This window comes from Rhinichthys klamathensis, unplaced genomic scaffold (assembly GCF_029890125.1).
Source record: "Rhinichthys klamathensis goyatoka isolate OS25496 unplaced genomic scaffold, OSU_Roscu_1.1 h1tg000076l_1, whole genome shotgun sequence".
Classification (NCBI taxonomy): domain Eukaryota; kingdom Metazoa; phylum Chordata; class Actinopteri; order Cypriniformes; family Leuciscidae; genus Rhinichthys; species Rhinichthys klamathensis.
The window spans coordinates 1,930,171-1,949,362 of record NW_026606618.1 but is presented as its reverse complement, the minus strand read 5'-3'; the positions used below and the strand labels follow the sequence as shown (position 1 = coordinate 1,949,362).

The 19,192-nt window shown below is 40.3% G+C and overlaps 1 protein-coding gene across 5 annotated transcripts in view; it reads right to left on the bottom strand.

The window, feature by feature from the left end:
* Positions 1 to 19,192, bottom strand: part of shank2b (SH3 and multiple ankyrin repeat domains 2b) — a 152,691-nt gene that overhangs the window by 61,928 nt on the left and 71,571 nt on the right. For all 5 annotated transcript variants that reach the window (XM_056250875.1, XM_056250877.1, XM_056250876.1 and 2 more), the window contains exons 9-10: positions 12,433 to 12,510; positions 7,465 to 7,531 (exon numbers count right to left, since the gene is read on the bottom strand). In XM_056250875.1, the coding sequence (XP_056106850.1) occupies positions 7,465 to 7,531; positions 12,433 to 12,510 (145 nt within the window). The remainder of the gene's footprint in view (positions 1 to 7,464; positions 7,532 to 12,432; positions 12,511 to 19,192) is intronic.

Sequence of the window (19,192 nt, the reverse complement as noted above, 5' to 3'; positions counted from 1 at the left end):
ACCATTGGGTGGCATTAAATGGGATGTACATTTACATACATAACTACAGTGCTCATTTTAAACATATAGGCATGGTGGCTGGCGCACATAAACAAACAAAACCCAATGGATTTTGGTGGATTTTGGAAATGCAAAGCCTTCCCAAATGGTTTGAATTTGTGAAGATCAAAGCTCCAGCACTGTGCCCTCTGCTGTGGTCTAACATGTGACACGTAATTACCGGATCCCCTGCCACTATGCGCATGAAAATAACAAGCCGTTCCTGTTTCCTCTCTGAGTGACGCATTAGACACAACGGCAAACTGTGCAACTATTGAAGATTGTTCAATCAAAACCTTATAAAAACAATATCAGTGCACAGCTGGCCAGACAGTTCATTCCGTCAAAGGTTCCTTTCGCCTCATATTGAAACATCCGGAAGCCTGCTGATTCCCATATTCTGCTGATGGAATCTCTGTGTTTATGTCAGAGCTGTTATCCAAAGGTAAAAGGAAAACCTGACAGCTGTAGAAAAGAAGATGCATAATGCTACATCTAGACTTCAGGTCAGTGCTATTCTCCGAATAGCTACACTATTAAAATAAAGGTTCCAAATGGAGGTTTTCCCAGCAATTTCATAAGATCCATTAAGTGAACCTTTAAGTGAACAGTTCTCAAAAGAACAATTTTATCTTAGGCCCTGTTTACACCTGGTATTAAGATGTGTTTTGGTCAATCGGATCACAAGTGGATGACGCTAAATACAGCTCTAAAACATTTTGAGCTTGTCCACTTTCGACCACTTCCAGAATTTGACCGGATTGCTTTCATTGTTTAAACGCTCAAGACCGCCTACTGACCTAACGCGCAAACAATGTGGGAAGCGCACTAGCCAGACGGGATTTAAACTTTGTTGGCTGAAGAAGACCCAAGTTTGGTATGAAGACGAAAAATGCACCAAGCACAATATTCTCTCGCCATTCCTGAATTCTAAGACGCACTCACCGCGTTCGGTGTGGTCTTGCGGCTATCAGAGCAAAAATTAAAGCTGCTGCTCTCAGTATGTTTTTCCGTTGTCTCCAAGTGTGTTCAAATGTAAATTGCGCAAGCTTATTTTGTCCATTAGATCGAAAGAGCTGAAAAAAACTGAAATTGAACCTCCCCTCTAAGAAATCAGGACAGAAGTGTTTAAAAGTGGACAAAAGAGACGGATTAAAACACCAGGTGTAAACGGGTATGTGTCTGCCTCGTCTACTTGTGATCCAATCATCTAAAATTCCAACGCATCTTAATACCAGGTCTAAACAGGGCCTTAGTGTAAAGAACATCTGAAGAACCTTTTCCCACTTTAAAGAAACTTTTGTGCAATGGAAAGGTTCTGTGAATGTTAAAGGTTCTTCGTGGAACCATTGACGCAAATAAAGAACCTTTATTTTTTTTAGAGTGTAGTCCCAGAATCATTATCCCACATTTCCATTTTACATCAATACAGACAGAAAATGAACTGACAAAGCAATCAAAGTCACTCAATGTCATTCAGTAAGCAGGTTAACAACTTTATGACACGTCGGTGAGACGAAGATTAGCATTGCAGGTCTGAAAAACCAGGACAAATGTGACAAAAAACTTGAACGTGACAATTCCAATCAGAAAAAAACGTAGGACTTGATAATGGCCTATATTCAGAACAGGAAATAGTAGGAATTCTGCTGGTGTGCAAGTGCGTGTATATGGATGAGTCTCCTCTTCCTGTAAGGTCTGTAGCTTATGTAGGTCAGCCCCACTGAGTAACGCTCTCTCTAGATGCATGCTTGGGTTTGGTGCATGAAGCCATCTATAGGGTGGAACCACAATCAGCAATGCCTGTGCGCACAACCTTCAGGGCCAAAACATACATCACTAATATCATCATTTATAAAGCATAATGCACTTGGATCACGTGTTATATGTGAAAGTCGGTGACAATGTACATGCAAAATGCCTGTTATGAATAATTAACATGTAAATGAGTTATTTATGTCGTGTTATCTCCACTCTACATTATACACGGACATATCCGTGGCATGTGAAGTCTGATTTACCCAGAGCAGACTTCATTTTATCTAAATCCTTTCGTTTAATGATGTCTAATGATTAATTAAATCTGTTGTGCCTTCCCTGCCTTTAATGAGGCAGATGATTATGCAGTCCGTTAATTGAAACGAGCACATTCAATCACTGGATTCCTCAGAGTGTGGCTGAGAGTGTCAGAAAAATATACGGATGCATTTTACTTTTGGTAAATTAACACTGACATCTTCTACACGTGTTAGAGCTGTGGGAGTAGAGAGTGCCGTGTGAGGTAGAAAATAAAATAATTTATCATCTGTTTATGTGCAAAATATTCTGCCGAATATGCATAATCATGATTTTTCTTGACTATATAAAGATATAGGAAGATATATATAGCTGCTGTATTAAAACTACATTTGCTCATATGCAAAATAACTTTGAATGACCCTAAAAACAATAAAGCTTGTATCTTCACTAAAGGTTCAGACGCACAATTATAAGTTAAAGTAAACCACTTCAGGAGCCCTAGAGGCACAAATTGCTGAGGCCCAGCATTATAACACTGCATAATTACAGGAGCCGCTGGAGATGACGTCTGCTGTCTCAGTAGCAACAATAGAGGAAGCCCATTTTAGCTTATGTTAGCCTTTAGCACATAGTACAACTTTTGCACCTGCAGCATCAGCTGCCTGCCTGACAGACAACTGGTTCATATCATGCACCTTAATAAATGTGATACTCGCTTGTGCATTTTGCTGAGGAATAGCATTTTAAATGAATTAAATAATTTGGTCATGCTCATTTTCAGTACAATCAAGACTTTATAGGTGTTCCTGTGGCCTAACAGCGATGTGTAATTTAGCCATCCAAATTTAAAGCTAAACTGCTGCATTACACAACACAATCACAGCCAATCAAAACATCTACAGAACAAGGCAGCACTGTATTAATATTCATCAAACATAATTCCTCCGCAATTAATCCAGCATGAACCACACATGATTGACTTAAATCAAGCTTTGTTTTGAAGATCATTTTTATTATTTTATTATGACCTTTATTTTACCAGGAAAAGAAGCACATTGAGATTAAGAATCTCTTTTACAAGAGCGTCCTGGCCAAGACTGACAGACACAGCTCGTTTGAGTCTGTTTAACAGATAACATCCATCAATACATACACACACAAGCAAATCAAATCAAATTTCAATATCAATAAATAACTAGTTAAAACATCTACAGCCCGATGTTTCTTTCTCCAAATTATTTAAAACTACTTTGAAAATGTCCATTGAAACCATCTCCCTAAGATTCAACGTACTTTGCAAATTATTCCAGGCAGAGGGAGCAGCAAATTTAAATGCCTGTTTCCCCAATTCAGTATGTACCACTGGAACAGACAGTAAGAATAATTCCTGGGACAGTAGGCTTTAGCTAAACAGTGCACCATGATAAACAGTGTCTAAAGCATGTAAACACTGTGAAGATGCATGGATAACATCACCATAGTCCAGTACAGACATAAAAGTGGCTGCAACAAGCCTCTTTTTTGCCTCAAAGGAAAGACAGGATTTGATTATAAAGTAAAAACCCAATTTCACTTTTAATCTTTTCACCAGTTGCTGAACATGAGGGCCAAAGGAGAGAGCGTCATCAATTAAAATCCCAAGATACCTATAGTGACACACAAACTCAATCTCCGAACCTTGGGACGTAGTAATAGGCAGAAGATTATGAGGGATTTATTTTGATTTAGAAAACAACATGAATTTTGTTTTAGCAGCATTTAAAACTAGTTTTAATTCAAATAAATTACGCTGAACAATATTAAATGCAAGCTGTAACTGAGAGAGAGCCAGATTGGGTGTGGATGCTGAACTATATAAATCTGTATCATCAGCGTAATAATGAAAATGTACATTATGAACATTTTGATCAATATTATTTATATATAGAGTAAATAGGAGTGGTCCTAGGACTGACCCTGTGGCACACCTTTAGTTACATTGAGTGAACCAGAGATAAAACCTTCTGACTGTACACATTGAGTTCTGTTTGAGAGATAGTTTTTAAACCAACCAATAGTATGTTTAGATAATCCAATACTGACAAGTCGTTGTGTCAGTAAGGTATGATCAACAGTATCAAATGGTTTTGATAGATCGATGAATAAGGCTGCACAGTTTCTCTTGTTATCAAACAGATTCAATTAAGGCTGCCGTAGTTGTGCTTTGTTGTTTTTTAAAACCAGATTGTAAATCAGACAGGGTATTATTAACAGACAAAAAGTCCTTCAATTGATTGTTGACAATGTTTCGAGGACTTTGGCCAAGACTGACAGCTGGGAAATGGGCCAGTAATTATTTGGGTGTGTGAGATCTCTGCCTTTAAACAGGGGAAGAACAAAAGCTGATTTCCATATACTCTCACCTAAAGGATTATTAGGAACACCATACTACTAATACGGTGTTTGACCCCCTTTCGCCTTCAAAACTGCCTTAATTCTACATGGCATTGATTCAACAAGGTGCTGAAAGCATTCTTTAGAAATGTTGGCCCATATTGACAGGATAGCATCTTGCAGTTGATGGAGATTTGTGGGATGCACATCCAGGGCACGAAGCTCCCGTTCCACCACATCCCAAAGACGCTCTATTGGGTTGAGATCTGGTGACTGTGGGGGCCATTTTAGTACAGTGAACTCATTGTCATGTTCAAGAAACCAATTTGAAATGATTCGAGCTTTGTGACATGGTGCATTATCCTGCTGGAAGTAGCCATCAGAGGATGGGTACATGGTGGCCATAAAGGGATGGACATGGTCAGAAACAATGCTCAGGTAGGCCGTGGCATTTAAACGATGCCCAATTGGCACTAAGGGGCCTAAAGTGTGCCAAGAAAACATCCCCCACACCATTACACCACCACCACCACCAGCCTGCACAGTGGTAACAAGGCATGATGGTTCCATGTTCTCATTCTGTTTACGCCAAATTCTGACTCTACCATCTGAATATCTCAACAGAAATCGAGACTCATCAGACCAGGCAACATTTTTCCAGTCTTCAACTGTCCAATTTTGGTGAGCTCTTGCAAATTGTAGCCTCTTTTTCCTATTTGTAGTGGAGATGAGTGGTACCCGGTGGGGTCTTCTGCTGTTGTAGCCCATCCGCCTCAAGGTTGTGCGTGTTGTGACTTCACAAATGCTTTGCTGCATACCTCGGTTGTAACGAGTGGTTATTTCAGTCAAAGTTGCTCTTCTATCAGCTTGAATCAGTCGGCCCATTCTCCTCTGACCTCTAGCATCAACAAGGCATTTTCGCTCACAGGACTGCCGCCAAATGGATGTTTTTCCCTTTTCACACCATTCTTTGTAAACCCTAGAAATGGTTGTGCGTGAAAATCCCAGTAACTGAGCAGATTGTGAAATACTCAGACCGGCCCGTCTGGCACCAACAACCATGCCACGCTCAAAATTGCTTAAATCACCTTTCTTTCCCATTCTGCCATTCAGTTTGGAGTTCAGGAGATTGTCTTGACCAGGACCACACCCCTAAATGCATTGAAGCAACTGCCATGTGATTGGTTGATTAGATAATTGCATTAATGAGAAATTGAACAGGTGTTCCTAATAATCCTTTAGGTGAGTGTAAGTGGAATTTCATTTAAGACAAGAGAAAGGTTAAAAATATGAGTCAGAGGTGGGGCAAAAAAATCAGCTGCTAGCTTTAAAAAGTAAGGTTCCAAATTATCAAGACCTGCCGATTTTGAAACATCTAGATTTAAGGGCTTTGCACACCTCAGAGATTGCAATTGGTGAAAAGTTGAATGATTGACTAGACACAAAGCTCTCTGACTGACCAATCAAAGGGTTCACATGAGCACCATTAATTTAATCAAACATAAAAAACAGAAGCTATGAAGTGTTCATTGAAACAATTAAGCATTTTTACTTTATCAATGATTGTATGAGAGCCCTTATTAATACATTATGGAAGTTCTATACCTTTATTATTTTCAGTAAATGATTTAACACTTTTCCAAAATTTTGATGAATTGTTTAGATTGAAAGATGTTTGTATAAGGAAATGCTCAGCTTTAGCTTTTCTGAGTGCAACCGTGCATGCATTGCGCAATCGCATAAAATCAAGCCATTTCAGTTGTCTAAAAGTCTATATTTGTTCTATAAACTACTATTAGCATTTGGCTTACACTGATAGAATTTTAAACGGTTAGTTCACCAAAAAAATGAATATTCTGTTATTAATTACTGATCCTCATGTCGTTCCAAGCCCGTAAGTCATTTGTTCATCTTCAGAACACAAATAAAGATCTTTTTAATGAAATCGGAGAGCTTTCTGTCCCTTTATTGACACCCTACGCAACATTTTCAAGCCCTAGAAGACATCATTAAAGTAATCCAAGTGACTCTGTGTGAATTGTCCATGTTAATCCATGTCCATTTTTGGGTAAACTAACCCTTTAAGCATTCAAAGGGCCTGTTTACACCTGGTCAGTTTGTGCGTTTTCTCTGATCGGATAGCCATCCCATCGTAAAAAGACCAGGTGTAAATGCCCTCCGAAATGCTTTCAAAATGGATTTAAATTCGATCACTCAACTTCAAGAGGTGGTTTGAGACGCATTCCAGACGAAACTGGACAAGTGTAAATGCATCTGGTTTTTGAAACCACATATGATAATTTTACTCCTCCCAAAAATGCTAAAAATAAAGTGTGAGAGTGTGTTATAACATGTTATAGCAAGATATGACAGTGCTACTGCAACACGCATGGCCGCAGATGAGTAGCTGAGTATCTCTTCATCAAGCCAATGCGCAAACTGACGCAAATAAAACAAAGTAAGTCGCAGACGCTCAACACACAATCATCTATATTAAAAATAGCAGGACTAAATGATCTTACCGGTGCTGATGGTGCTCTCTCTTATCGCGGTATGATAAATAAAATGCAGCTCATATCTGTTGCTTTCACTGACGTCAATTCCGTTAAATCTGCATATAGCGCTGGAATTGAATATCGAATTTATATTCGTTTTGCGGAGAAACATTTATGTGGCCAAGTGTAAATGGAAACGTTTTAACAAATCAGATAGCTATCCGATCAGTAAAAACACATGAAGTGACCAGGTGGAACAGGCGCAAAATGTCCAACAGTGTATCACAATTCAGTATTCAAAAATTCCGACTGGAATTCAGTGTACACACATTGTCATCATATTTTGTTGCTTATTGCCAATGGGACTGGTTAGTCTGAAATCAGATTTACAGTACATGGATAGAATTTCGTTTAATATTTGTCCCTTTTTACAATGCATGTGTATCTAGGTAAGAAAAGTTTCTGGTATTCATGAAAAAAAAAACAGGTTACAAGGTGGTTTTCATAAACATCAAGGAAGGTGCAGTATCCAACTTACCAATATCAGCGTCTTTGTGATTCTTTATGGACTCTGCAAGCTCAAAATTTCCAGCAATTATTGCCACCTTTGAAAAAAACACATATATAACATATTAGATTCATTCATTCACAGGCTTTATCACAATTCTTCTATCCATTTTCCATTTTTTGGCTGAGGCTGCATAAAAGAGTCTGCAAACTTACAGTCAGACCAACTGAATTAAAAATAAGACCACAGTCACATAACACCTAGATGCAGATTATATCATTTTATCAGTTGAATGAGTCCTTGGTGAATGAAAAAACAAAGACAAAGTTTTTAAACATTTATGATGTTTTCCTTGTATATAGAGTAGTACTTGTGAGCTCTGACACATCACTGTCCTTCACTGACTACCTTTCCCAACTGTCTTGATAACTTCAGGTATGTAAAATCTTTGAAGTGACTCCCATGAGTGGAGAATTGTGATGAATGTCGATCTAGAGTGACGTAAAAGTCGCATGAACTCCGATATGACTGTTCAGCCACATTTACCCGCAGTCTGAACGTAGCCTTAGTGAACTATTCCCTGCTAAGCTTAATGTAACCTCAAAAGGGCCTTCACAGCAATGAAACAAAAAAAAACCCTGTTCAATAGCACGACTTCCCATTCAGCAGATGTTCATTTCTATTTAATGGCTTTAATTTTACCACCCTTTAAAAAGCTAGTTACGCGGTCTATTATAAGATCTATAATTTACTCATCAGTCTGGTCACCAAGTCTGGTCGTGAGAACAAAACTAGGTTTGAAATGGTGCACCAAGGCAGAGGAACACGCATTACGCTTGTGGGTTTTGGAGTACTAGATTCCTAAGAGTGATAAAACACAGACTTCATTCACATTACACTAAATTAGTTGCTAAGATTTACGTAATGAGCTTGAGAAGACCTGCATTCCTTTTCGAATGAAATACGGTGCTTGGTTGCAGCATAGAGCTAATGCTAGATGAGTTAAGAAGAAGAACACAACAGCAAGGTAAGTTAATCAACACGGTAAAGGCCTAGAATCGAAACAAATATTTGAAGAAATTTGGGTAACGCTTCCTTTTACAGTCCTGTTACCCATGTACTTACTATGTACTTATTATAGTAATTATAATTACTGGGTAATAACTAGGTACTAACCCTGAACCTACCCCTAACCCATGTACTTACCTTATATTAGCCAATACTTTCTACTGTAAGTACACGTAAGTACTGTACTGTAAAAGGAAGCGTTACCGAAATTTGTTCAACTGTTCAATACTATTCCACACAAACAGTACTGTCGTACAAATACACATTATTAAGTCAGAGCTGGAACTTTTCGGTTTGCAGTTGACCCAGTATCATTGTTCTCAGAGTAAAAGATGTGGCGGTAATACAATTTGCTCTGAACACTTTTTGATTTTGCCGGGGAGAAGTTCTGTTTAACCAGGCGGATCGGAGCCTTCCAGAGGAGAGCCTGAAGTTTCATGAGCTGCTTAAATGAGTTGTAATCGAGCGATCGCCGAGGCGTGAAATATGATTTTAGCAGCATGAGATGAATAATACAGCGCATTAAACAACGCATCAGGAGAGCTCTGATATGTACATTACATAAACACTTCACTCCTACGTCAGGTTTGGAGTGAGCAGGGTCAGTTCAAAGCTTTAGAGGTTGTCAACCGAGCAACTAGCACAATGAGGCCAGCCATGAACACTAAATGTAGCAGCAAGTGTTGCTAATGTTTGACTTAATGCGTTTGACTGTAGAGCCAACTGCAAAACTAATGATCTCAGCTCTATTTTAATGTTTTTGGAGGTTTGCCATTGGATTACTGTTGCGATATGTGCCATCTTGCTAATAAAAGCCACAGTTTTCCTTGAGGCACAAACAACAACATATATTTGAGTACTGTACAAACCAAGTATTTTTCCACTCTGGATATTGCATTGAAGGTGTTTAAACTTTAACCACAATCTAAAAAGTTGGCACAAATGCTGAATGCCACATTGTAAAAGGCTTTTGCTGGGTGAACAGGTCTGTGCACTATGAAATCAAACTATGAATAAAAACGCAATGAAAGATGCAGCGAAGAGCAAAAAGGATACGGTTATTTGTGTCAAGGAGGTTGCATTTCAAAGGGTTAAGCTTTCATTATGTGGGTGGTCTAGTACAGTATTGATGTTGGCGTGTTTGCTATTAAAAGGGTTTACTGTACATGGTATTTTGCTATCAGCATTCGCTTTGAAGCTTTAATAATTCATTATGATAGTGATATGAGGGGTGGCGATTATGGGTTAGGATTATGTCGTTTTAATAGCAACTGAACTCAAAATAATCAAAAAATGCTATTAGAGGTGGGTACTTAAAAGATTGGATCTTAAAATATTACTATTATATTATATCGCAATGTAAAATCAATCATATAAATTAAAGATCATAAGCTTTTTCCTGTATCAGTCTTGAAACACTTTTATTCGAGCTCTAAATAAACACATCATTTGTAGTTTTATTCCCCTGAAAAGTGTAAACCGTGTCTCTGAGGTGCAATCAAAACATTGCTGTTTGATTAAGGATTCCAACCAGCCTCACACGTCAACAGTGTCTCAACCAATGATCTGAGTATCATAACTCAAACAGGTATGTTGAAACTGGAAATTGAATGTTGGAACTTATTTGTCAGCAAAATCTTTCAAATTAAAATTTTAAGTTTTAAATATTTAAATTATTCAGAGAAAAGGACCCAAGGTCTATAGGACCAAGGAGTAGGACCGGAGCACAGAACGTTTTAATAAATTTATTAGTGCAAAATGACCAACGTTTCGACGCACATGCGTCTTCTTCAGAGTCAAAAAATATTTAAATTATTAATTCCGTCTCCGTTTAATCTGATTGGTCATGATTGAAGTTCTGCCTGACAACTGCGATGATTTGTAGATAATAACACAAGGCAGTAAAAAAAAAGTCTTTCTTTTTTTCTCATGCAGCAACTCTAACCGACTCATAATGAAGATTAAAAAAATATGTTAAATTTGTAGGTACTGACTGTAGATGTTAAAATACCGGTATATATACACTTTTCTTAAAGCTGCAGACCGCATTTTTCCTCTTTGTCGCCATCTCTGTTAGAAATCTGCAATTGCAGTTATTCGCGGAATTATCACGTGAGTTGTAGTTTGACACCGCACAGCGCGGATGAACACATTTAGGAGAGTGTGCAGCTGTCAATCACCGCGCTAGTGTCGATACTGGCATTCAGAATCACAGATTATTCTTTTTGGAAGTATGACTAACATAATAATTTTCAACGGAAAATGTCATCTGAACAAGTAAGTAACATCCACTTTTGTTCTGGTTCTGACATTGCAGTAAATCACGCTGATTAAATCTAAAAATCACTCATCACGCAAAACCGTGCAAATTGTACTTTGTTCTCAACTTGTTAATGTTAACAACGTCAGCATTGCGTGACTACATGTAATGTCCTTCCGATATGTATCCTTGTTTTCGCATGGGCCGGTTGCAGTCTCTTAGTCAATCCGAAGTCCGAACGAAGTCTTTTGCATTTTACAGCGGGTGAATCTCTAGTTGTCACTGGTGATTGTCGTTTGAACCTTTCTGGATCCGCCATCAAATTGATAAGTTTAATTATATCAAGTGCAGTGAGAAAAGGCTATAAATCTCCACCTCCAGCATCCTCACACTCATAGCCTACTAGCCGAGACTCCTCCTTTATGTGTACAGATGTGACGTAATGACGCAAAGACATGCTCGAATCTCGAAACATGCGGAAATCCACCAGTACCACTGGAATTAAAAACATTCTTACAAGCTTACCGTATTGAATCGAGCTAAGGCAAGCAGATAGCGTTGAACACTGGCTGGTTATGTATTTTCTCAAATATGTATTTTGGATAATTTTTAACCCAAAAAAAGCTACGGACTGCAGCTTTAATCACCCTGTAGATTTTATTCTAACGTTATTTGTATGAAAACATTTGAGTTAATAAGTTTCTGTGAGAACATCAGACAGGGTGTTTAATTTTCTGGTCAAACCATGACAAAGTCTGTGACAATATGCACTAATGACTGTTGGCGCAAAAATTACTTCAATTTTAACTATATTTCTAATAATAAGTACTAATAACTATTGGCACAAAAATTACTTCAGTTTGAACTATATTTCTAATAATAAGTACTAATAACTACTGCCACAAATATTAATTCAAACCTATATTTTCTAATAATACACACTACTGCCGCAAAATTAAATATTTCTAAGAATACGCGCTGACTACTGCCGCAGTTTAACGAAGATTTTTAAGAATAGAATTACTTCAGTTTTAACTATATTTCTAATAATAATTATTGGTGCAAAAATGGCTTCAGTTTCAAATACAATAAATAACTAATGACTAGAGGCATTGGAGTCACAGCCATTATTGAAGGCTACTGAACAGTAAACGGAACACTGTCATCAGCCCATGGCCACAGACTTGGATCATGTCCATTGCTGTCAGACAAGCTATTGAATGTCACAATCTGACATTTGAGAAAGAAACTCCTTAGGTAAACAAACACAAGAACAAGAGATTTTTACCAGGAAAATAAAAACTCCACTGGCTTATTTCAGCTAAAACATTTAAGAAAACTATACAAATCTGATTTGACATTTATTTCCCCTCTCCAAAATGTAACTCCTAATTGTTTGAAGATACCAAACAAACATAATAAAATGATTAATTACCCTCACGCTCACTCATTGTTCTCTGAGTGCTGTCTTACATAATGCCTGCGCTTTCATGTGGCATTCTGTCTAATTAATTAAGAACTCTGCCCGACAGAACAACAAATAGACCCAAGTTCATAATTTTTTCCAACACTAAACCAACAAAATATAGCAAACTTCCATGCGCAAGTTTATGTGAAAAAATAGTTTCATTCACTTATTAAAAAGTAGCCAAGTCAACACGTTCTCATACCTGAAAGGGCGTTTGTCCTCTGTAGTTCTTGACGTCTTTGCTGGCTCCACGAACCAGAAGAACCCTGGCACACTTTTCCTTCAGAAGAAAAGCAGATGATAGAGAAATTAATTCAATATGATCCAACTCTAACAGATGCTCTACTATCTGTGTTTCTTGACCTTCTAAGAGCAAAATTAGACACCTCAAGAGGTATATCCCATCTCACCCAGATCCAAAAGTGACAGACTTTTCCCTCAGCTTTGGGAAGTCCAATTCAAGTGTGATGCTACAGCAAAGTCTACACCCAAAGAGAAAGGAGAGGGGGTCTCTGCAGCAATGCCTAAGTGCATGTGTGAATGTGTATGTGAGAACCAAAAGCAGAAAGACATAGAGAGAGAGAGAGAGAGAGAGAGAGAGAGAGAGAGAGAGAGAGAGAGCGAGCGAGAGAGATCCAGGGCTCTGTAGCTCTCCAGCCCACTATATCCAGCTGGATTCAACAGCCCACCCACGGAATGCCTCACCACTAAACCGACACACACACAATCGCACACATACACACACCTCCATTGCCTTCTCCTCCTACCTTCCTTCTAATACTAGTTTCACAGCTGCTGCCAGCCCTTATGTATGAGACATAATCACATGTGAGGATGCTGCTTCTATTCCCTGCACATGAAAATATCCCTGGCCTGCATTTGGCACCGGTTACAGGTTCCTCGTTGACATGGTGACGGATCGGCGCAATAGGGTTTAATCGCAAACAATCGAGGCTCAAGAACCTGACGACCGAGACAAATGAAGCATCTTTCGCCAAAGGTTTCGCCTCGTTGCGGCCGATTGCTTTAAATAACGACCTCATTGGTCGGCTCAGGATGAACACAGAAATACATGATACATCATATGTGGCCACCAGTGAACTCAAGAGCCTCCACAAATCAATAAATGACACTTGCCATCGGCAGGGACATTTTCTCACCTTAAAATAAACTATATTTTTTAGTCATAAGACCTGGGGTGGTGCGATTTGTTTCAACTGTATTTAACAGCATATTTATTTTGATGGCAACTGAAAACGAGGCTGTGAGAGAGACGTACATTTCGTTCGATTCCGTTGTTCGTAATGTTAAAGTACATAGGTTGTGTAAAATTAGACTTCAAGACCGTACAACATATTGAATTCTATGTTTACATCTTCCTTTACAGATCTTGTATATAAAGGCCCATTCACACCAAGATCAATCATAACAAACTATAAAGATAACTATATTAGCATCCACACCAACCCACAATAATGTTCTTTTTATTATAAGCGTGCACCGCAGTTTTGTTGCCCGCCCCTTTAAATGCTCAAGCTTTTTTAAGCAGGATGAATTCTGATTGGCTGTCAATGTTTTTATCATTCATCAGCTTGAAAAAAAAAATCGTTGTGAAAGTTATTAAGTTGGCTTGTGAGAGCCAACTTACTGATGTTGTATTTAAACTTATTATTAGTGGTGCTTGCCTATGGCAAAGCAACACTAGTGTTATTGTCCATACTTATTATTCTTATTCTTATTAGTGGTGCTTGCCTATGGCGAAGCAACACTATTGTTATCTCACATACTTATTAGTGGTGCTTGCCTATGGCGAAGCAACACTATTGTTATCTCACATACTTATTATTCTTCTTCTTATTATTCTTCCGGCCACTTTTTGACGCGCTACTCCTCCCGCAGTTTTTGTCACAGACCCATGAATGAGGTGTCAAAACGTGCGGCCTGTTCGGGAATGGTGTGCTATGACTTTTCTAAGAGATCGGGGGTACGATGGTCGCCCCAGGGGCGAAAAACGGCCCAAAAAAATCCCATAGACTTAACATTGCGAAAAACTTTGACGAGTCGTAGCTCGGAACGAGGATGTCGCAGAAACGTGAAATTTGCCACATTTGAAGAGGCTGACAGACTCTGTAAGAACATACCACACAATGGGGTAAAAGTTGCACCCCTGGGGTGCAGGAGCTGCCCAAAGTTTCCCCATTGACTTACTATGGTGTAGGACGGCCCATGAAATGGGCCGTCCTACACCATAGAAACCGCTTTTATATTGAACATAACTCTGGATCACAGTGTCATAGAGACAAGGGGGCGGGCTCATTTTACTCAGACAACCAATCAGTCTCTCAGGATCATTGTGAAGCTATCAAGCCACGCCCTAGCAACCATTTAGAGCACCTTAGCAACAACTCCCATAGACTTCCATTGAAAGAGATCGAAGGGATATCTCTGGACTGAATTGTCATAGAAACATGAGGGTGGTCTCGTTTGACTCGGGCCAGCAAACAGCCAATCATGAATCACCTCAACACTTGCTAGCCACGCCCTAGCAACCATTGTCGAGCACCTTAGCAACCAAAATCCAAAGAGGAATATCGTCCATTCTGAATGTCACAGAGGCATGGGAGTTGGTTTATATCTTTCATAGTGACAAGCAGCCTTTGGAGTTTCATGATTGGCAGCTGCCAAGCCACTCCCTAGCAACCAAACAGAGTACCCTAGCAACCATTTTGCAAAACCAATATCTCTGCATCAGAACATCGTATAGAGATGGGGGTTGGTTTATACATTCACATTGACTTTGGAGCTTCATGATTGGCAGCTGCCAAGCCACTCCCTAGCAACCAAACAGAGTACCCTAGCAACCATTTTGCAAGACCTACATCTCTGCATCAGAACATCGTATAGAGATGGGGGTTGGGTCTTTTGACTCATGCTAGCAAACAGGACTTGCTACATGCTACACATGCTAGCAGTGAATAGCTACATGCTAATATTGATTAGCTAAGTGCTAAATCATGCCAATAAAATGCTACAAACTCAACAGTAACCATCTTTGACAACTACCAACCACCTAGTAACACCATAGCAACCACCCAAATTACTCTAGCAACACCCTAGCAACCACCCAGAACACCCTAGCAACTGCCTAGCAACGCCCTAGCAACCACCCAGAACACCCTAGCAACCGCCTAGCAACCACCCAGGATACCCTAGCAACCGCCTAGCAACGCCCTAGCAACAACCCAGATTACCCTAGCAACCGCCTAGCAACGCCCTAGCAACCGCCTAGCAACCACCCAAAACACCCTAGCAACTGCCTAGCAACCACCCAGAACACCCTAGCAACCGCCTAGCAACCGCCCAGGATACCCTAGCAACTGCCTAGCAACGCCCTAGCAACCACCCTCGAACACCATAGCAACGGCCTAGCAACACCCTAGCAACCACTCAGAACACCCTAGCAACCACCTAGCAACACCCTAGCAACCACTCAGAACACCCTAGCAACCACCTAGCAACACCCTAGCAACCACCCAGAACACCCTAGCAACCACCTAGCAACACCCTAGCAACCACCCAGAACACCCTAGCAACCACCTAGCAACACCCTAGCAACCACTCAGAACACCCTAGCAACCACCTAGCAACACCCTAGCAACCACCCAGAACACCCTAGCAACCGCCTAGCAACACCCTAGCAACCACCCAGAACACCCTAGCAACCGCCTAGCAACACCCTAGCAACCACCCAAAACACCCTAGCAACCACCTAGCAACAAACTAGCAACACCCTAGCAACCACCCAGAACACCCTAGAAACCGCCTAGCAACCACCCAAAACACCTTAGCAACCACCCAGAATACCCTAGCAACCGCATAGCAACACCATAGCAACCACCCAGAACACCCTAGCAACTGCCTTGCATCATCATAGCAAACTCCAAGAACACCCTAGCAACCGAGCGGCGAGTTTTGCCACTGCAAGCACCACTTCACATTTTCTTCTGGAAATGTACATTCTAGTTAGTGGTGCTTGCCTATGGCGAAGCAACACTATTGTTATCTCACATACTTATTAGTGGTGCTTGCCTATGGCGAAGCAACACTATTGTTATCTCACATACTTATTATTCTTATTCTTCTTATTCTTATTCTTATTCTTATTCTTATTCTTATTCTTCTGGCCACTTTTTGACGCGCTACTCCTCCCGCAGTTTTTGTCACAGACCCATGAATGAGGTGTCAAAACGTGCGGCCTGTTCGGGAATGGTGTGCTATGACTTTTATAAGCGATCGGGGGTACGATGTTCGCCCCAGGGGCGAAAAACCGGCCGAAAAATCCCATAGACTTAACATTGCGTCAAACTTTGACGAGTCGTAGGTCGGAACGAGGATGTCGCAGAAACCTGTAATTTACCACATTTGAAGAGGCTGACAGGCTCTGTAAGAATATACCACACAATGGGGTAAAAGTTGCACCCCTGGGGGGCAGGAGGGGCCCAAAGTTGCCCCATTGACTTACTATGGTGTAGGACGGCCCATGAAATGGGCCGTCCTACACCATAGAAACCGCTTTTATATTGAACATAACTCTGGATCCCAGTGTCGTAGAGACAAAGGGGCGGGCTCATTTTACTCAGACGACCAATCAGTCTCTCAGGATCATTGTTAAGCTTTTAAGCCACGCCCTAGCAACCATTTAGAGCACCTTAGCAACAAGTTCCATAGACTTCCATTGAAAGAGATGGAAGGGATATCTCCGGATAGAAGTGTCATAGAAACACGAGGGTGGTCTCGTTTGACTCGGGGTAGCAAACAGCCAATCATGAATGACCTCAACACTTCCTAGCCACGCCCTAGCAACCATTGTCGAGCACCTTAGCAACCAAAATCCAAAGAGGGATATCTTCCATTCTGAATGTCACAGAGGCATGGGAGTTGGTTTATATCATTCATACTGACAAGCAGCCTTTGGAGTTTCATGATTGGCAGCTGCCAAGCCACTCCCTAGCAACCAAACATAGTACCCTAGCAACCATTTTGTAACAGCTATATCTCAGCATCAGAACATTGTATCGCGATGGGGGTTGGTTTATATCATTCATACTGACAAGCAGCCTTTGGAGTTTCATGATTGGCAGCTGCCAAGCCACTCCCTAGCAACCAAACAGAGTACCCTAGCAACCATTTTGTAACAGCTATATCTCAGCATCAGAACATTGTATCGCGATGGGGGTTGGGTCTTTTGACTCATGTTAACACACAGGACTTTCAACATGCTAAACATGCTAGCTGTGAATAGCTACATGCTAATATCGATTAGTTAAGTGCTAAATGATGCTAGCAACATGCTAATCTTGCTAGTATCTGGCTACAAACATGCTAGCAAACATGCTAATCATGCTAGCATGATGCTAGCAACATGCTAATCATGCTAGCATGATGCTAGCAACATGCTAATCATGCTAGCATGATGCTAGAAACATGCTAATCATGCTAGCATGATGCTAGAAACATGCTAATCATGCTAGCATGATGCTAGCAACATGCTAATCATGCTAGCATAATGCTAGCAACATGCTAATCATGCTAGCATCTAGCTACAAACATGTTAGCAAACATGCTAATCATGCTAGCATGATGCTAGCAACATGCTAATCATGCTAGCATGATGCTAGCAACATGCTAATCATGCTAGCATGATGCTAGCAACATGCTAATCATGCTAGCATCTAGCTACAAACATGCTAGCAAACATGCTAATCATGCTAGCATGATGCTAGCAACATGCTAATCATGCTAGCATGATGCTAGCAACATGCTAATCATGCTAGCATCTAGCTACAAACATGTTAGCAAACATGCTAATCATGCTAGCATGATGCTAGCAACATGCTAATCATGCTAGCATGATGCTAGCAATATGCTAATCATGCTAGCATGATGCTAGCAACATGCTAATCATGCTAGCATCTAGCTACAAACATGCTAGCAAACATGCTAATCATGCTAGCATGATGCTAGCAACATGCTAATCATGCTAGCAAACATGCTAATCATGCTAGCATGATGCTAGCAACATGCTAATCATGCTAGCATGATGCTAGCAACATACTAATCATGCTAGCATGATGCTAGCAACATGCTAATCATGCTAGCATGATGCAAGCAACATGCTAATCATGCTAGCATGATGCTAGAAACATGCTAATCATGCTAGCATGATGCTAAAAACATGATATTCATGCTAGCATGATGCTAGAAACATGCTAATCATGCTAGCATGATGCTAGCAACATGCTAATCATGCTAGCATGATGCTAGCAACATGCTAATCATGCTAGCATCTAGCTACAAACATGCTAGCAAACATGCTAATCATGCTAGCATGATGCTAGCAACATGCTAATCATGCTAGCATGATGCTAGCAACATGCTAATCATGCTAGCATGATGCTAGCAACATGCTAATCATGCTAGCATCATGCTAGCAACATGCTAGCAAAATGCTAATCATGCTAGCATCATGCTAGCAACATGCTAATAATGCTAACAGAATGTTAACAACATGCTAATCATGCTAGCATGATGTTAGCAACATGCTAATCATGCTAGCATCTTGGTAATAACTAGCTAACCGCACGCTAGCAACCGAGCGGCGAGTTTTGCCACTGCAAGCACCACTTCACATTTTCTTCTGGAAATGTACATTCTAGTTAGTGGTGCTTGCCTATGGCAAAGCAACACTAGTGTTATTGTGCATACTTATTATTCTTATTCTTATTATTATTCCGGACAAAAGTTTGACGCGCTACTCCTCCCGCAGTTTTTGTCACAGACCCATGAATGAGGTGTCAAAACGTGCGGCCTGTTCGGGAATGGTGTGCTATGACTTTTCTAAGAGATCGGGTGTACGATGTTCGCACAGCGGACGAAAAAGCGGCCGAAAAAGTCCCATTGAC